General features: G+C 39.3%; 2 protein-coding genes across 4 annotated transcripts in view; one reads left to right on the plus strand and one right to left on the minus strand.

Annotated features, from left to right (window-relative positions):
- Nucleotides 1–4519, plus strand: part of snx14 (sorting nexin 14) — a 21256-nt gene extending 16737 nt beyond the window's left edge. For all 3 annotated transcript variants that reach the window (XM_087780144.1, XM_087780143.1, XM_087780145.1), the window contains 9 exons: nucleotides 96–207; nucleotides 362–402; nucleotides 493–612; nucleotides 1093–1216; nucleotides 1574–1738; nucleotides 2615–2710; nucleotides 2788–2879; nucleotides 3088–3144; nucleotides 4359–4519. In XM_087780144.1, the coding sequence (XP_087636270.1) occupies nucleotides 96–207; nucleotides 362–402; nucleotides 493–612; nucleotides 1093–1216; nucleotides 1574–1738; nucleotides 2615–2710; nucleotides 2788–2879; nucleotides 3088–3144; nucleotides 4359–4397 (846 nt within the window). In that variant the 3' untranslated portion in view covers nucleotides 4398–4519. The remainder of the gene's footprint in view (nucleotides 1–95; nucleotides 208–361; nucleotides 403–492; nucleotides 613–1092; nucleotides 1217–1573; nucleotides 1739–2614; nucleotides 2711–2787; nucleotides 2880–3087; nucleotides 3145–4358) is intronic.
- nt5e (5'-nucleotidase, ecto (CD73)) lies at nucleotides 4356–12853 on the minus strand. Its single transcript, XM_087780146.1, has 9 exons — nucleotides 12485–12853; nucleotides 11276–11498; nucleotides 11012–11200; nucleotides 10394–10591; nucleotides 8680–8834; nucleotides 8282–8390; nucleotides 6956–7105; nucleotides 6561–6761; nucleotides 4356–6044 (listed from the first exon to the last, which is right to left on the minus strand). The coding sequence occupies exons 1-9, from the start codon at nucleotides 12809–12811 to the stop codon at nucleotides 5890–5892; spliced, it is 1707 nt and encodes a 568-aa protein (XP_087636272.1). The 5' UTR covers nucleotides 12812–12853; the 3' UTR covers nucleotides 4356–5889.
- Nucleotides 12854–20753: the final 7900 nt, after the last annotated feature.

Raw genomic sequence — 20753 nt, forward strand, 5'->3', positions numbered from 1 at the left:
AATAGGGCTTGTTTGGATGCTTGTTTTTTTGTACAGCCATGAAACGTCTGCACTACTGTCAAACTTTTATAAAATAACATTTGTTACACTTCCAGAAACTTCTCCCTCATCCAGAGCTGAGCAACAGTCAACTCCTTGCAGACTTTCTGTCCCCTCACAGTGTGGAGTCACAGTTTTTGGACAAAATGTTGCCGGACGTGAATTTAGGTATGAAACATGGGTAACTGTGTGTATAGATTTTGTCCACAGAGATGGATTGTGTTTGCATAACGCACTCACTCGGCACGACCTTCAGTTAGTGAGCAGATGTTTGTTAGCTTAGTGCAGCAGATTGTAATGTGACGTTATTTTTGTGTTTAAGGAAAAATCATAAAGTCCGTTCCCAGCAAGTTAATAAAAGAGGTACGTAAATAACCTGTTTTTATAAATAAAATCTGGAATGTTGATACAAGTGTCTATATGTTAACCAGATGTCTTAACTATTTTTGGCAGAAAGGGCAGCATCTTGAACCGTTCATTCAGTCCTTCTTCAACTCTTGTGAATCGCCTAAACCCAAACCCAGTCGCCCTGAGCTGACAATCCTCAGCCCTACGTCAGAAAACGATAAAAAGGTTTGGAGCCAATAGATTTTTGTTTTTTATGATTTAAAATAATATTTTTGCTTGAATCTTTCTTTCTCATCCAAATTACTAATGTTTTATGGCCTAGTTATTGGTGTAATTAGAGCCTTCATGTTTATTATCAGTAGAACTCTCTGGCTATTATAAAAAATGTTCTTCACCTGTAATTTTGTCCGGGGACAGTGTTTATATATGAAATACTAAGAGACTTTTTGAATGAGACCCTTCATCTTGTTTTGTAAACAAATGTCCATATGGTATGTGGCAACGGATGTTCCACAGAGAAGCAGATATTCTGCTAGGGGGAGCCACAAACAATGTTTTTCAATTTAACGTTAACCAATTTGACTCGTTTTTAATCTTCAAGCAGAACCCCCCCCTGCTGTAATTTTGTGTAGCTTATAAATAAAAACTTGTGTAAAGATTTGAACTTTATGATGAAGATTTTAGAAGTACTTTTTTCTCTCTCAGCTCTTTAATGATCTCTTCAAAAACAACGCAAACCGCTCGGAAACAGCTGAAAAACGACACAATCAGAACTACTTCATGGAGATGATTCATATAGAAGGAGTCTACGACTACTTGATGTTTGTGGGTAAGTGCTTGTCTCTTCCCTGATGGAAATTATATCAAAGTCATTTCGGGACACTTTACAGGTAAATAACAAACTATAAGAGAGAAAATAACAACTCCGTTTTAACAGGCAGAAACATTGAGCAGAACCAGACTTGTTGTGAGTGTCTTCTGCTGTGACTGGAGGGAGAAGAGAGACGGGGGGGATGGAGAGAGAACTGTGTAGAGCAGGGTCCAGTGTGGACCATGGAGGGAATTCTCTGGAATTATATTATAACATGAAACCTGATCCATTTTACCGCCGTTTCATTTTTGTTGTCATGGTAACAGGACCTCAGTGATTATGTGATTATCACACCTTAATTTCCATCTTTTTCAGGGCGAGTAGTGTTTCACATACCTGACTGGCTTCATCACCTACTGATGAGTGGAAGGATCCTGTTGAAGAACACGATGGAGATGTACACGGATCACTACCTGCACTTCAAACTCAACCAGGTGCTCCAGGAGCACAGGCTGGTTTCTCTCATCACCCTTCTCCGAGGTGAGACCGTTTTTCAAGGTCAAAGTCTGTGTTTTCACTCTAAAACTGGCTCATTAAGTTGAATCGTTTAGATTTGTTTCGAAATATGTTTCCCCTCATAAATTACAAATGAAATATCTGGCCATTAGTCCTTTATTGTGTTTTAACAGTTACTTAAACAGTTATTTTCTTTCTATTCTTTTTTAAATGGGAGCGAAGACAAGAAACACAACCGGATTTTTCAACACAGTAAAAACACTTCGACATTGACATAGACAATTAAACTATATTCACACACATACAGTATTATATTGTACTTCTATTTTGTTTTCCTTTCCATAGTAACTGTGCAATATTTAGGTTTTTGATGCGGTCGGTCTCACACATCCTGAACTTAAATCTTTGAACTAGTATTGCTTCACACAGGCTAAATGGAAGTTAATAGTAAGTAAATTATACTTGTAGAGTCCTTTACAATGTCTGGTGATGAAGCTTACTTTGGTCAAACGCAATACTCTCTATACATAGAAAATATGTAGCGATGCATCCTATTTTGTTAAATCTCCAAAAGTCTCTCTTCATCTTATCCCCCTCTATGAACTTATCAATGGTGCTTTGTGCTTTTAGTGGATTTGTCAATGGGAAGCTCCAATGTTTAGCTTTCTGCAGCTGTTTAGTTCAGCATAACTCTTGACTCATAGGAGAGTCTGCTGTGTTTGGGCGTTCCTGGTGAAAACCATGATGACGGTCATATGAGCTCAGAGCCACAGCATTGCCTCAAGAGTTGCGTAACGTTGTGTGGCTGAATCACATTTGCCAGTGAGAGGTTGCTTCTTGATGTTTAGAAACAGCATATTTCCTGAGCACCAGTAACTAAAATATTTATTTTCGTTTGAGATGCTGTCTTCTGTGAGAGCAGTCCTCCACGCTCCGACCATGACAAGCAGAAGAGAGCAAAGGAGACGTTTGAGGAAATGAGGAATTATATTCCTGGTAACTGTCATCAAAGAGTCATCACAGGTGGTCTAGAAATATTTGTGCGTTATAGGCTTAAATCATTTTATTTGTAGAGCTTCTGGGAAAATGCATCGGTGAAGAGGCCAAGCAGGAAGGTGTTCGTCTTCTTTTTGATGGTCTGCAACAGCCAGTTCTCAACAAACAGGTAGCAGCTTCAATGTCCACATTTGAAGATTCTTCTCAGCTGTTTTCATGAGATCTAAAGTACCAGCACAGTGTTTCTGTCCTACGACTACTCCTCACACTTTCAACAAAATTGCAAGAAATGTTACTTAAAGAAACAATCAGAGGAGAAATGTATATTCCACATTAATAGATGGTTAAATTTAAGATGTTTCCTCTTCCTTCTGCAGCTGACGTATGTACTCCTGGACTTGGCTATTCAAGAACTTTTCCCAGAGCTGAACAAGGTAAAACCAGTTTGATTAAAACTTTGTATTATATTGATTAAATTGAGGAATAATAAGCTTGAAGCCATGCATATTAAATATATTAAATTGTTTGCGTCTTAAAAATCCCTCAAGCATCTCTTCTGTCTTGTATGTGCTTTCTTGTGTTTGTCGATTGGCTTTGTTGTCATCAAGCAAGTTTGTCTTGTGCCACACTGTCTGTGTAACCAGTCTGTTTGTATCATCTTAATTCACTTGTCGATAGATCGTCTCTTGTTTACCTGCGTCTGTCTTTGTGTTTTTGTGATTCTATTTGTTATGTTTTGCTTGTCCCGCCAATTTCTTATTTCTCTAAACTATGTTCTGTTTTCTTTGTTGTTTGGAGTCACGTCTTTGAAGAAAATCATTTTCTTTGCTAATTTTCTTTGATTATATACACAGTGCTCGTCTTTGTTTCTTCACTTAATTTTTTTCTTTGGTTTAATCATTGTGTCTTTGTTTTGTTTTTTCTCTGCACATTAAGTTATTCATTTCTGTGTAATCGTCATCTGATTGTAGAAAGAAAGAAAAGGGCTAGTTCACCCATTTTTTAAAGTTTTCCTCATTTTCTAATGAGTTATAGACAAAAATGTATGTCTATTTTATTGTAGCGACTGATGCTCAGTTGTCTTCATCTTCCTCCAAAAAGACTCCAAAAAAACATCCAAATACATCAATGGTACTTGCATTGAAGTAATTGTTCATGAAAAATTAAAAAAGGCTAAATCATCAGGCTAAATCTTGCGCATGCACACTGACACTTGCAATGTCTTTGAATGAGGAAAGACGTCGGGCAGCAGCTGAGTGACTGATAACTTCTGCTACAAACAAACTTAAAATATACAGACTTTCCGGAAAGATTCCTAATTTCGACTCTTCAATGCAAGATGGACATTACAGACGAGAATCATGGAAGTATTTGGATGTTTTAAGGTGTCTTATTGGACGAAGATGAACCTGAGCTCCAGTTGCCACATTATAATTAACATACATTTTTGCCTATAACCCTAAAAAGTAACAGATTACTCTGAAAATAATATTAACTCTTAGTCGACATGAGGGTGAATATAAATCAAGTAAAGTTTGAATTCTGGGTGAACTAACCTTTAACGAGGCTTTTAAATTAATTTTTTTTATTCTGAAGATTTTTTTGGTGTAACAAATATTCAGGCTCACATTTTTCCATCTTCAAACAGGTCCAGAAGGAGACCTTGACAATAGCACCGTGGATTTAAACTGAAATTTCCAAACCGTGTGTGTGAGGTCTGTCTGCACATCCGCACGTCTGCACTTCAACCTTACGTTAACTTGTGAACTTTGTAAAATAAAGTGTAAATGCCGCTATGCTCATACTTTATGGAGAATGTCCTGTCTTTTGTCTACAACTTTGATTGGTTGTATTCCATTTCTGTCATAGCTCAAAGTTTATATCAATACGGAAAAGTATTCACACACCTTCACTTTTACCACATTTCGACTCATTTGACAATGTTTTAAAATGCCTTTGTTTGTCATCAATCTACACACAGTACCTCATAACTATATAGTGAAATAAGTTCCCCCCATATTATGACTTAAAAATAAACAAGGCTTTATGAAAAACACATTTACATAAGTATTTACACTCTTGTTGTACTTGGTTGAGGAACCTTTGGCAGCAATTACAGCCTTAAGCCTGTTTGGGAATGATTTCACAAGCGTGGCTCACTTAGTTTTGGGATATTTTTCACAGTAATCTCCGCAGATCGTCTCCAGATCTCTGGAACGGGGGGCGTCGCTGCACGTGATTTTAACATCCTTCGAGAGATTCTCAATAGAGTTCAAGTCAGGACTCTGACTGGGCCACTCGACGACTTTCACACACTTTTTCTTGAGCCATTTCTGTTGTTATTTTTGCTGTGCATTTGCGGTCGTTGTCCTGTTGAAAGGCGACTTGTCAAGTCGGAGGTCATGAGAACTCTCGAGAAGGTTTTCATCTAGTATGTTAGGCTGCCACTACAATGCTTCAGCATAAGGATGATAGCCAGGTGATAAGCGCTCCCAGATTGTCTCCACACTTGACGTTCTATTTTAGTTTTATCAGACCAGAGAATTTTCGTCATGATTGAGAGTCTTTTAGGAGCATTATGACAAACTCTAAGCAGACTTTCATTTGTTTTTTTTTACTGAAGAGAGGCTACTTTCTGATCATCTCTACCATAATGGCCTGATTTGTTGAGTGCTGCACAGATAGTTGTCCTTCTTCATGGTTCTCTCAGTTCCTCACAAAGATGCTAGAGCTCTGTCAGAGTGCTCCTTGGGTTCTTGGTAACCTCCCTGAACAAGGCCCTTCTCCCTCTATGGCTCAGTTTGGAGGTGCGGACAGATTTAGGAAGAACACGGCAGTTTTGAACAACTTCTATTTCTGAATGAAGGAGGCTACTGTACTCTTTGGAACCTTCAATGAATCAGACATTTTGTAACCTTCCCCAACTCTGTGACCCATCTGACGGAACCGACCAAAGATCAAATCTTAGTGCAGCATTTCTCCCTTATCAGGATCTAAAAAGGTCTTGCTTTAAAGCAAATCAAAGAAATACAGCAACTTTAAAACTCTAATTTTAAGTCTTTTATTGTTTGTGTTAATGTTGTCACATGAATGTCACATTCAGACATGATGAAGCACATACTGGCCATAAAATGAACCTTTTTTTGGTTCAAATGTTCTACTACATGCTGTGATGAGGTTCAATTGGACAATAAACACAAACTTGGTAGCAGCAAGCCCAAGCCTAATGATGAGGCCACGGCCGAGTTCTTGAACAAGATCCGCCCTTCCACCATAGGGAAGATCTGCTCCATTTCAGAGATGTAGTCCGACACAACCGTGATATCCATGTCACCTGCAAGACATGTGAGTTCAGTTAACTTGTTTGACCGTCTACATGCAATTTATTTAAATCACTAAAAATGTAGCTTGTTCACCAAAGTCATGAAGTGAGCTTTTTTTTATATATATATATATTCCCAGACATGTTTGCACAAAGTCAGGTCTGGTCTCCTGATGAACCACTCCTTATATAATTTGTTGAGGTAAGAGGTTTTGTCTTCTTGCTGTACAATTATTTAGCCAAACTTTAAACTTTTGAACTAGAAAAACCTCAAAGAAGCAAAACATTAGAGCGAGAAAAGCAAGAGGTGGGCTTGTACTGTAGATAGGAAGTGGGTTGATTTCATTGTTCTCATCCACACACATACTGTGCATATGTTTGCTCAGACAGTTCCAATACTTTTTGTAACGTATGACTCAGATTCTGTCTTTTCTCACGTTGAATCAGGAAGAAAACATTCAGCACTTGTTTCTATTCCCCTGGGTAAGGACATTTTACTAATCAAATCAACAAACTTGCTCAACTTACCCGTGTTGTGCTTCAGCATCTCTTCCTTAATCATTCCATAGCCATCCCCCCCGCTCACCATGTAGGAATTCATGACCAGTGTGTACGTCTGCTCCTCGTCCACTGCCACGTACCTTGGCACACGACACTCGGTGCACAATATGGAGAGGGACACCACACGTTTGTTTGCTGGCAGGGAGGTGTCGTACACCACTCGAATACCTAAAAAAAGAGGCACAGCTCAACTCAAGGGGAAGTTGGTGGTTTTTTAAAAAGCTGTTTGAGGAGGACAAGTTTGTTCTAAACCGTTTTAAAGCATTTTCTGCTGAATATTTAAATGATGGCAACCAATTGAAGACTACTATCAATCTCCCTTATCTATGAACAATACCCTAAGATACTGGAGATAAACAAACCTGACACTTGAAGAAATTCTCCAGACATGCTTCCGTATCTGTGAATGGAATGTTCAAAAGCACTCTTCAACGTGGATCCTTTTATTTTCACCAGGTCGATGGTTTCTCCGAATGGCAGGACGGTGAGGATCTCCTCCATCGTGATGTTACCTGTGAGGGGTTGCAACCATGACTGTTAACAAATGATGAAGATAATATGTCATAAACATTTTAACTATTCAACCAATACTTCAACTGGAATAGTTCATCATAATGTGTTGGTGTTTAATAGTTCCTTCTCTAGTTCCTCAAAACAGAAACAATATTTTAACCATTTTTCAGTATCTGGTCAAGATGACCCGAAGGCGAGAAAACAAATGTTTTTGAGGTACCCTTTTGTTGTCTGGGTCTAGAGGAATGACCTCACTGGTTTCCAGAAATGGATGGCTCTAAACAAAATGTATATTTGCCTAACAGGACAGAGTTCTGATATATATATATATATATAAATATATATATATATATATTGTCTCTTGATTGTCTGAGGCTCAATTTATATTCATCATCTCTTTGTTTTTCCTCCTTCACCAAATAAATTCCAATGTTACGCCTATTAGTGGCATTCATGATCTCTGTCCCCAATCTTTCACAACGACATATTTATAGGTCACTATATCAACATGAACATTCATCTACAGTGTTTTTTGAGTTAACTGTATGGTGTGCTTAGCACAAAAAAAAAGAGTGAAATAACTAAAGTTATAATTTAGTTTCTTCAAAATATCCTCTTTTCTCTGATGACTACTATGCAGTCTTTAATCAGTCTTTTGATGACCTTCAAAATATAGTCACTCGAAATGATTTTTACTTCACAGGTGGGTGTTTGTCAGGGTTACTTGGTGTAATCTTTTGCATTTTCTTTATTATTGCGGTTGCCATCACTACTTTAACAAATTAAGATCAGTCAGTCCCAAGTTTTGTGTAAATGAAGGAAAGAATGAAGCTAGGATATCTACTCACATTAGAACACGTACCATGCACATGAACACTGATATACTCAACAACAAACAGTTTCCTGATCAATAAAGTGTATCTATCTATCTACTCTGACATAGGTGGTATTAACCCGGAGTCTGAGGCAAATTGGGCAACACACTATACTACTTAGCTTGAAAAGACTGTTCCCTGATGCGGGTAATGATGCTTTACGCAGGTTTAAGTGTAGAGCAAACAAGAGTACAGCGATGACGATCATTATATGGTAAAAAAAAAAGCATTGTATAATAAATACATGGAAAAGTTAAAGGACCGAAAGTGTAACATGGATGTTATTCAAACTATGTCTACCGTTGTTGTAGCGCTCGTCAATCGCTGTACGTATGCTTCCACTGTTGATCATGCAGGAGCCCACGTGGTTCCACTCACGGTCGTTTGAATGCTTGATGTTATGACGAACCTGATGTCACAAAGTAAGAAATGTATCTAATTAATCGCAACTGAAATGTTGAGAAAAGCATTTAAAAACAACAATTCCAACACAAGAAGACCAACACACAAACACTAGTTAATAAAAAAAAAGTTATACACGAAAAGCAAAGATTAAAGGTAAAAGTCAATTCAACAGGATTAAAAAACCTGTAAAGATCATATCAAGTATTGACGATGAGATATAACAGTTATGTTTTGAACTCAATATTTTCAAATTGTCTGGAAAGGGTCACTTGCTTGAGCTTCCTCAATCTTACCATGGCGTCGCAGATCAAGTTTCCGAGGTTACACTCCCGAAAACGGCATTCTTCAAACGTTCCGTTGAGGTAGACCAATGTCTGTCCGACGTACTTTGAAGAGTAGTGAGCCAGATCCACCTTCCATTTCTTCACTTCGGCAAGGACCTCTGGGTCTGAGCAGAAGGTTTTGGACATGAGATTGATTAACAGCACAACTTGAGATTCAAACAAACTCAGACACACATTGAGATTAAACATCTGTCATCTTGTAACATTTTATTTTCTCATGTTAAACATTGGAATTTAGAAAACCTTTTACCACCATCATTCACGATGAGGACATTCAAGCATGAGAAGCCTGGACGAGCCGTTCATGACAACGTTCGACAAACAATGACAATTCAAGAGTAGGACAAGTTAAGATGATGGATAAGAAAAAATATTTTTCAAGGATCACATGTAATGAGTAAGAATATTAAAAAGTGTTATTATGGATGGACATTCTAAAAAATAAATACAATAAAATCTATAAGATACAGCAGGAGGCAAGCCACTCTGAGTCTGGTTCTGCTTGAGGTTTCTGCCTGTTAAAACGCTTTTTTTTTGCCACTCACACTTATTGTGATTCTCTGGTAACTGTTCTTTTATATAATGTTATTTAAACTTTAAAGTGTCTTGAATTTTGACACCATTAAGGACATTTCTTTTTAATAAATTAAAAAAGTCATTTTTATTTTATTTTATTAGGTGATTAAATTCGTATAAAACACTCAATTACGAGATTCAATTTGCATTAAAATAGAGCTACATTGAGTGTCTTTTGAAGCTATATTTTGGGATCGGGTTTACATATAAGAAAATCATTAACATAGAATGGAATACATCATCCTTTCACTCTGCTCCTGCCCCTATAATAAAATAAAAAATACTCAAGTCGTATTATTTAAACTTACTTGAAATTTAAATCCTAAATTAACCTAAACAACCTTGTGTCGTCACACAGTGACTTCCATTGAGCATAATAACAGTGTTGGATATTTTATGTCAGAAACATATATTGTCTTTATCAACTTGCTAATGAATGTGACATGAACTTTGACCTCTGCTGTGGAACAGTTTAGACGGATAGATAAACTTTATTGATCCCTCTGGAGGTCTCCTACGGTAATTTTTTTCCCCCAGCACACAGCAACATTAGGCGATAGATTCATAAAACAAGAACAAGAACAAATTGCAATAAAAAGAATGTGCAAGATGACACAATATAAAGATAAAGAACATAGATCAAAGAAAAATAACAAAGTATACAAATATTAACATGGAATAGAATAATCTTTTCGCTCCACTCCTTCCCCCAAACTCAGAATTAAACAGCCTAATAGCACGAGGAATGAATGAGTCCCTGAGTCTAGTTTGTCAAATGATCTCCTCTCTGCAACTGTCACCAGTGAGTCCAGCTACATGCCAACCACAGAACCAGCCCTTCTGATCAACCTGTCCAACCTGTTGACAGTCATCTTGGACACATTTCCACCCCAACACACCACATCATAAAACAGGACACTGGCCACCACAGACTGGTACAACATGCAGAGGAGCTTCTTGCAGATGTTAAATGATCGGAGCCTCCTCAGAAAGTACAGTTTACTCGGAACCTTCTTATGCACATGGTCTGTGTTGCAGGACCAGTTTACTGTCCAGCCACACACCGAGGTACTTATAGTTGTCTTACCTTGAGGGACGCTGCTGTCCATGAGGATGGGGTTCCCCTCTGCTTTGATAACATTCCCAGCGTCGTCAAACGTGACCTTCAGGTAACCAAGGTATTTTCCGAAAGCATAAGCCTGGACCACAGGCACGTTTCTTCCATCGTCGGATTTCACCATGAAGGGATATGGGCCAGCAGGGATTTCAGTGGAGGGGGGTGTTCCTGTCGGCGGAAGGGTTTGAGCTTGTGATGGTCTGATGAAGCTTCATGAAGCAGTGACATTATTTTCAGTGTCCACTAGATGGTGGTCTCTACACTATTTTCCTTTGTTTTAAACAACGTTTCTAATAAAACATCACACCATTTTTAAACTGATGGCGCCACCAGCTGATCTCTGAACAACATGACACTGCTTCATGAAGCTTCATCAGCACAATAAAGTTTTACCTTACCTTACCTTACATCACTAGTTTGAGCACACATATAAAACTGTATAAAATATATAGTAATTGAATCATATTTGTTCTGGAACTATTCTAACACTGGGAACACTTCTAAGGAATAATTTACTTTTTCCACTCCCCTACCCCCCGTCTTCTTTATGTGTACTTTAATGGCCACCAGAGGCAGAATTGTGAATACCAGTGAACAGGAATGTGTTTGTGTGTCCTCCGATAACGACGTCAACTCCTTTCACTTTCTTGGCGATGGTTTTATCCACGTCGAAGCCAGCGTGTCCCAGAGCGATGATCTTGTTGTAGCCTAGCGTCTTCAGCTTGTCCACCTGAACCTGCAGAGCCTCCACTTCGTCCTGGAACTGCAGGTGTGGTCCTACAACCACACAGGAAAACATGTGTCCCATTAAATGCTCACCCATGAGAATCTTTTCCTTTAGCTGGGAATTACCTGGTTTGGATAAGAAGGGGGTCTCCATGGTGGTGTACCCCACGACCGCCACGCTCTCTCCGCCCACAGAGAAGATCTTGTAGGGTTGATAAAGCACACCAAATTTGGAAGCCAACGTCTTGTCGGGCTTGATATTGGCATTCACTACAGGGCACCTGAGGTTCTTCAGGAAGGGCTCGATCAGACCCTCGACTCTGTTATCAAACTCGTGATTGCCAAAAGCCTGTCAAGTAAGAAAGTGAGTAATTAGTATCTATAGAGCGCTTTTCAAGACCAAGGCCACAAAGCGCTTAAACAATCAAAAAAAAGAATACCCACTAAAATAAATACTTAAAAGGTCAAGACAACACAGCGATAAACACAAGAGTTGGTGTAAGTCAGAGCAGCGAGAGTTCTGTTAATTTCAGTTCAGTATATTTTAAAAGGAAAATGTCCAGTCATCACCCACTTCCTGTTTGATCTGTTATGGTTAATAGTGTGTTTTTAAAAGTTTGTGGTTTTCTCTTTAAACATTTTGAGTTTTACAAGTTATACATTCTAATGTGAAAATATAAACTCCCCCAAAGCCCTTTACCTTACCTTACCTTACCTTATTCCTTGTGCTTTTTAGATTGTTTCATTCTGGGTTTGGGGGCAGGAGTGGAGTAAAAAGATGATGTAAGTAAGTAAGTAAGTAAGTAATTTTTATTTATATAGCGCTTTTCCAGACCAGGGTCACAAAGTGCTTTAACAATCAAAACAATAGTCAATAAAGTATATATTTTAAAGATCAAGATAACACTGATAACACAACAGGAGTTCCAGAAAATCAAGGAAAAGCCTGAACAAATAGAAACGTCTTAAGATGTTTCTTAAAGGAGTCAGTAGACTCCATCAAGCACAAAGATGTATTATATGTTAATCTTTGTATCCTTTGCCTTTTATTTTTTGCACTTTTTTATAGAAACTTGTTTATTATGAAACTATCTCCTTTATAGATCTATCTACTTTTTGAGACTGATTTAGAATTTCCAATAAAAAAATATTATTTTAACTTTCTGTGTGTTTATGTTGTCTTTCGCAGACCCACAGTCCAAACACTGAATAGATTTAACTATCTGACTGAACATGTGCTCTGGGATGGTGATATATTTGGATCCTTAAATCTGAGTTAAGGCTTTAGAGTTAAGTTTGCTCTCGTGATCGAGCAGCAGAATAGTAAATATTTACCATCGCGTCATAGCCGATCTTGTTCATGAAGTGAGCCGCCTCTGCTCCCAGGTAGTAGTTGAACCAGACGGTGCCCTGGAACTGGTCTCCCGCGTCCAGCAGCAGGACGTTCTTCTCCCTGCCGCGGATCTCGGACACTTTGGTGAACCTCCGGGCCACACCGGCGAAGCAGGGGCCCTTGTCCGCATGACACTTGCCGGAGTCCTCGTTGGTCTCCTCGATGCGCGCGTGGTTGTCGTTGGTGTGCAGCAGAGTCAGCTCCAGGCTGGATCCTCGCCCCGGCAGGAGCAGCAGCAGCAGCGCGAGACACGCACTTTTCCACGCCATCTCTCACGACCGTTAAAAAGTTCCGAGCGTCACTGAAGACGAGGCGTGGATTTCCGCTCCTCACTGGCTCACTTTATATCATAGAGGTGCGTGAGTGAGCAGAACATCCTGAAGAGTTCCTCAAATGAACTCGGTAGATGTTTCAATATTGACTAATATTCTCACATGTGTTATACATTGACTCAACGTTAAAGGTCACACTTTTGTTTGTCGAGAGGTAAGTGATTAAAAAAAACAACATTTTCTTGGGCTAATGGATGAGTTCGTTTCAAGGACAACACCTCGAGAACAAGCACACTTCAAAGTTGCTGGTTTCATGGAGGTTCAGTTCAACCAGAAGTCATCAAGATATAAGGTTTATCTGAATATAATTAAGATATCAGATTGACTCGTTTCCCTCGTCAAAATGACATTTTTCCTCTGGGTTAAAATCACGCGTCGAAGAAGGTTTGGAACCTTTCATTTGCGATCCCGAATTTTATTTGATTTTTTTTCCCGAGGGACATTTTCGTCCCTTCAGGAATGTTGGCTCCCCGGGCAACAAACCTCAGTGACATAAAGAATTTGATAGTAAATAATAATTTCAAAATGACCAAGAGACCGTCACATGCAGCAATTTAAAGCAAATGCGGACATCTGCTGGCGTTCTTTGAAAGGCACACATATAAGGTTAATAAACAAGATTTTTAATCGTATTTTTAAGACCTCAAGCGTATTCGATTTAATTTTAATAGTCATTTATTTTCACAATTTATGTTTGATTTGTTTTGATTCGTTTATTTCCATTTTTATTTAATTTATTTTGATTATTTTTGAAATCTCTTTTATATTTATTTGTCTCAGGACTCAGGGCAGGAATACCGAAAGTATAAACAATATTCAACTATATTTATCAAAAGGCTAACAAAAAGAGCACAAGAAAATAACAAAATAATAAAAACTTTCCAAAAAATGTGGATAATTTCCATTGTTGATTGTTTATTTTGGCTATTTTTATTTAGTTTATTCCAATTTTTCTTGCTTTATGTAACTATTTTTGTTACATTTATTTTAACAATTGTTTTCTGTCTTAAGTTTCACAGCCTTATGCCACTGGCGGCTGTTAAATAAGAATGTATGTGGTTCTCTTAAAATGTAATATACGCTCAAAGAATAAGGAATTTTGTAAGACTTGAATCTCGTGATGAATGTGTTTTATACGATTTTGATCTTGTAATAAACTTGTCATAAACATGAACATTTAAAAAGTATATATTTTTGGCAAACAAAATGTTACCATTTTACAAAAAAACATTCTAAATTGTTTTCTTAAATAATGCATACATATCATTTCTAAATTATCTAAATCTACAGTTAAACGTTTAATGTTTTATTCTATTAATAGGAATTCAAATAAATGTGAGGATTGTGAAAACTTTATATATGTATATTCAATGTCACAAAATGTATTATAAAACAAACTTGAAATACCTTGAATTAGGAAACAAAATCAGATTTAGGATCTTGGAAATAAGGGACTTCATGATTGCTATTCAAATATTAAAGGAGGTAAGACCCCAGGCCCCGACGAAGAAAAACTTGTTATGCCACTAATGGAATAGCCTTTTGAAAAAGGGTCTCTCCCACTTTCATTACAGAATGCCCTTATTATCCTCACCTAACTGTGTATTGTTTTTGATTGTTGAAGCACTTTGTGTGACCCTGGTGTAGAAAAGCGCTTTAGTGACTATTACTTACTAAATTACTTAATTACTTACATTAAAACTGTGCAAATCACCCACAGAATATATTTCTTTCTTATAGACCCATTTCCCTACTGAGCTCTGATGCTAATTCCAAAGGCCCCTGCTCAAAGATTTGATTAAATCCCACCTGCAATAATAGCAAAATGGCTTGATGAGAAACCAACAAGGTTTTCATAATGTGAGGAGAGTCCTTAAAATGATTCATCAAGGTGAGGGTTCGGCATATAACACCATTCTGTCGTTGGATGCTGAGAAGGCGTTCGACAGATTTGATTGTCCATACTTGTTTGAAGTGCTTAGGAGATTTGGAACTAAAGTTCCAAAGATCTAAAGTTCTTTTTGCTGGGTCAACCGCCCAACTTATAACAAATAATTCAACATCACTACTGTTTAAACTATTTTGTAGTACCCGAGAAGCCTCACCTTTATCTCTAATACTTTCTGTGTTAGCAATGGAACTTTTGGCAGTTAGATGGTATTCTTTAATTAATTGCAGTATGACAGTAAAAGTAAAACATCAGATTGCATTATTTCGCTGACGACATTCTGTTTTTATCAAAACAACAAAAATCAATACCTTCCTTGTTGGACTTAATTCATGATTTTTGTCCTTTTTCTGGTTATAAAATCAACAATGCAAAATCTTCATTATGTTTTTAGAACAGCAACAGTGATTAAATCCTAAAAAAAATTGCTGATCTCAATCTCTACTTGTCAAAGTACGTTGGACAGACGTTGGTCTACCTCAACGGAACATTTGAAGAATGCTGTTTTCAGGAGTTTAACCTTGAAACTTGATCTGCGACGCCATGGTAAGATTGAGGAAGCTCAAGCAAATTACCCTTTCCAGACAATTTGAAAATAGTGAGTTCATAACCTTGTATAAGAACTGTTATATCTCATCGTCAATATTTGATGAGATATCAGCAAAGAGATTTTTGCACGATTAACTATGAAACATTGATAACAAAATTAGAGGAAAACAGGGCCAATGGGCAGCTCTTCCACTTTCCTTGATTGGAAGAATAAATAGTTGGATGAATGGATGGATGGATGGATGGATGGTTGGATTGACGTATGAAACAGTTAATACTTAAATTTCTCTGGGAAAACCCAGAGTTGGACTATCCTTATTCTACCTACCTCATTAAAGAGGTTATTATAGGGTTACAGTCAGTGGTAAACATTCAGTGGTACTATTTTTTTTTTTAATATTTACAATAAAGGGACATTTAGTCAAATATACTAAATCCTTACAGAAAATAGTTCAGATGATTCTAAAAGTAAAAGACAAAATAGGATATTTAATCTTCAGCAAGATACCCCCGAGGTTGATTGGCAAACAAAGGGCACAAACTCACACTAGCAAACATTAAGCTATTGCAATATACCGGCTACTTGTCGAAATGCTTGTTAAGGCAATTTTCTAATCAGCCAATCACATGTCAGCAACACGAGGCATTTAGGCATCTAGACATGGTCAAAATTATCTGCTGCAGATCAAAGTGAGCATCAGAATAGGGAAGAAAGGTGATTGAAGTGACTTTGAACATGGCATGGTTGTTGGTGCCATACAGGCTGGTCCGAGTATTTCAGTAACTGCGGATCTACTGCGATTTTCACATACAACCATCTCTAGTGTTTACAGAGAATGGTCTGAAAAATAGAAAATATCCAGTGAGTGGCAGTTCTGTGGGCGAAAATGTCTTTTCGATGCCAGAGGTCAGAATGGCCAGAATGGTTCGAGCTGATAGAAAAGGTACAGTAACTCAAATAACCACTCCACCCAAGGTATGCAGAAGAGCATCGCGAACACACAACACATAAAAAAATAAATAATTTCATGACATTTATTTAATTTTACTTTGACAGTTTTTTTATGTTTATCACACCCATCTGTGCTTCATGAAGCAGTGTCATTAGTTGAGAGGTCAGTAGGTGGCGCCATCACTTGATGTGATGTTTTGTTAGAGCAGTTGGTCATAACAAAGTCAAATAGTGCAGGGACCGCCATCTAGTGGACTCTGAACATAATGACACTGCTTCATGTAGCTTCATCAGACCATTGTCCGATTCGCTCAGGATAAGTATTACCTGGGGACCTCTGGTAATTTGAAATAATTGCGGAGAATGTCTGAGTTTTAATCCCGTGCGAATGCGCCATGTCTGTGATCTGTAATTTAATATTTACGCCGCAAATGACCTACTGTTATTCACCAAACACAGACGTCGGATGATAATACTAGTCCCATGTGAATCCGAATGCCTGTGTTTGTAATTCTGAATGCGGCAGATATGCCACTGTAATGGACTTCTAGGCACTCGCCATTGTGTTAATATTTACTTCTGCTGTTTTATTTTGAAGAATTTGAAAAGGAAGTAGATCGAGTTCGTTGTTGTTGGGGGTGTGCTTCACATAACGAAAGTTAAAAAAGACCTGTGCGCTGCACGGATACAAACTAAGGTTCTAGCCTCGTTGTTTCCCACACCAATACACTCGGTTACACCACTGTAACAGATTGTGTCTCTTCTGTAAGAATTATGTTAGGGCAATTTTTTGAGCATCTGTACAAGAGAAACGAAAGAAAATAAACGGTTGGCCACTTTATCTTCTCTAAACGAAGAATGCTTGGATAAACTAACTTCCTCTTTCAGTAATTGCGCCCCTTGTTACATCTGTATCACTTGGTAATGTCAGTAAAAATGACAATTTTACAGACCGCTAATCCCATGTGAATGCACTTAAAATAACGCAGAGGAGGGAGGGTAATTTACAAAATACAGAGGTCCCAAGGTAATACTTATCCCGTGCGAATAGGGCTCATTACTACTTCAATCAGGTGACTGAAAAACTGTGTCAAATTACCTACCATTAGTTGGGATTTAAGGAATTGATTGTGATTGATACTGTTTTGACGATTATGCTTTTAGATGTACACTTATTCATTTATTTTTATCTCTGTTATACTTTTTTTTTCCCATTTACATTATAATAATTTATATTACAATCATATTCTATTTTTCCTGTTCAAGTATTGCTGCCAGCTGTTTGTTTCGTTTTGGGGGAATTTGAGGATGGGAGCATGAGCGCGGATATATGGCTGATATTTCTTTATGGAATGTGTGTCAAATTGAGTGTCTTTTGTTTGGTATGGGATGGCGGGAATACATTATGCGAAATGTTCTCTAGAAAAAGTAGGATATTAGTAGGGATTCATGCCTTACTAAAATAGACAAATCAATCATATGTGTTGTATTTGTTTTTTTGGCTCCTGATTTATAAACCAGTCAACACCAGGACACACGTGTCAATGAAACCTCAGTCTGTATCACCCTTTTCATGCACACACATGTAAATACATATAATGTGATAGCTTTCTCCTCCAGGAGCCACAGAATCCACACTTATCCTCTTTAATCAACTGTTTTTGTCTCCCCATCTCAGAAGAACATGTCAATTAAAATGTTTGCCTTCACACCAGCTGGTTAATCTCCGAAAATTGTCACACCACCATCTGTGGTGTTGACAGTGAGAGATTCTACAAATCTACACTGTTCCACTCAGACATGTTAACAGTAGCCGATGATCTCCGAGTCCATTTCTCTGCTCCACTTTCACTGAAGATCAGCACTTATCTCCTCGTCATCGTCGAAGCACAGACACAGATGACCTCATAAAAATGGGGCCAGAAAGTGGCACAACCCTCAGTGGCAAGAGTTCCTTCACATCATCACATCACATTTGGAAGCCCAAATCCTCCCAGTTGTAAATAGAAGCCCCAACATTTTTAGCTGTCGGCCTCAGAGAGCTGATAAGCAGAGCAGGACGCGCCATATGTCGTCTGACTCACACTGTCCTATATTTGATTGTTCTCACTACAACCAGCTGAGACACAGAGGTGCAGGAATCATTCCATGTGCAAATGTTTCTGTTGCAGCTTTCACTGAGAGAGATATGAGGTCAGGATCAATAAAATAACATCATTAACATTTCATTTCATGTATCCTGTCTTTACCCTGTACTATTGTGTCTTGACACAATTTCATAATCTTAGTTCCACACAGAAAGAAAAATGATAATAAAAAAAAAGGTATCTGCGCTGTTTCTGTGACACACAAATACACTGACTATGAGTCATATCTGTATGCAAATTTTTTTTAAATGATTGTCGTGAAAGTCGTGACTTCAGTTGTTTTGCTTGTGGGACATTTTTTGCTCAACAAAGAGGACCATCAATTTTACATAATTTTACTTTTGCGAGCAAGGGAGAAGCTTGTGTACGTCCGTTGTATGGTATTGTGTATTGTTGCATGGTACTGCATCAGTTGTTAAATGATACAGTGTTTCAGATTTAAAAGGCCACTAGATTCTTCATAATCTTTTGCTCTGATCTACTATTCAATTAATCCTAGCATCAATTTCACTGAGGGTGCCATCTGGTGGTCTTTCTGGTCAATATCCGAAATGGGCAGCTATGAATTCGTTCAAATAGATGAATTCCAGTATGGGCCTCCGACCCCGGGTCTTCTTTGGCACAAGGAAGTACCGGGAGAAAAGCCCGGTCATCATCTCTGCAGCTGGAACCGGCTCTACCACCTCCTTCTGCAGCAGAGTAGAGACCTTGTTTCTTAGAAAGGATAATTTCTCCTGCTCCGCCACGGAGTGAAGTAAAACCAGGCGACTCCAAGCCGAATAATCTCCATCTCTTGAACCGACAGAGCATGTACGCAGGGGGGCAGGGGGCTACTGATCCCGGCGTCACGTTGAGGAGATAGGCTCTAGCAAAGGTTGACATTATAACGGATGTCCTCTGCTGCAACACCCCGCAAAAGTGCCACCACTCTGGAATGTGCCCTTAGTCCGCTTGGAGCAGATCCACCCGCTGCTTGGAAGGGTTGAATAATAGCCGATCTCACCCAATGGGAAAACCTCTAGGGTGAGATCGCCTCACCCAGCCGCGGCTACCGTGGCAGATGAAGTGCCTAAACACAGCCACCCGCCGCAAGTAATAGGCCAAAGCCCCCACTGTCACCAATCTCACTCGCTGTCTCTGGGTCGTCAGTGCCGGAAGGAGCGAGACATTGAAAGGCAAGATATCCAGTGGGACTTGGTCAAGAAGCTAGAAGGTCGAGAGGGAGTCCTACACCAAATGGAGATCTCGCTAAGGGCTGGAAGGCCTTGCAGGAGGTTGAAGCCTGCAGGCACCCCATAAGAACCAGAGGGTGGGCACGAGCCAAAGCACCCTCGAACCCGACATGCCTAGTTGCTATGGCTGGTGCGAACACTCTCAGTGTCGCCACAGTCCGTCAGTTATCCAGCAAATGTTGCAGGAAAGACAGGACAGCAGAGACCAAACAGGAGCTGGGGTCCAGGGACTTGTCTGCACACCATCGGGAGAAAATCCCCCTCTTGGAGACATAAAGCCTGCATGTAGACGGGTCCGGTTCCAAAGTCCCGCTCAGCTCGTCCCTTGCAAGAGCAAAACTTTGAGACGCCATGCGGAGTCCCTCTGCCATCTGGAGTGAAGTAAAACCAGGCGAGGCCGATTGGTTGTCCTCCGCCCCGCCTCCAGGACTGTCCCAGGATGGGCCGATGACGAAAGGGCATCACACGGGCCGCATCTCCATCTCTTGAACCAACAGAGCATGTACGCGAGCTGGATTCACTAGAACCCCCACTTGTACATATAATCCGGCTCTGGTGGTCCTCACCTACTTGTCTCTCATGAGGTCCGACCACCACGCACGTCTCCAGATGATCGACAAGCAGGGGTGGTAGCTCCGCACCCTTGTCTGGTTTCAGAATGATAAGAAAACGAAAGCGTAAAGGCGACAGGAACATGGTGCTCAGATCCGTCTCATAATCGCCTGATGATTTCACTGGAGGATGTGGCGTACGTCGACAAGCCTTGTACGCCTCCCTTCTCTGTTGGATCTCCACAGGAAGCGCACGGCAGGTCCCAAAATCAGCGATCACATGATAGGTGCCTAGACAGAGAAAGCAGAGAACATGTGTGTCCCCCTCCCCAGGGGGTACTGCACGTCAGGCACACACTTTTGTCCACTTCGATGCTCATTATTACACTTACGTCTGCTCATTTCAATACGGATCGATCTGTCAGGAGCTTTCCCGCCAAGTTGAAAAGGAGGAAGGGCGGCGGATATTTCCCGCCTTTATAGGAAGTGGACTACACCCA

The sequence above is a fragment of the Callionymus lyra genome, chromosome 18 (genome assembly GCF_982586985.1).
Source record: "Callionymus lyra chromosome 18, fCalLyr1.hap1.1, whole genome shotgun sequence".
Classification (NCBI taxonomy): domain Eukaryota; kingdom Metazoa; phylum Chordata; class Actinopteri; order Syngnathiformes; family Callionymidae; genus Callionymus; species Callionymus lyra.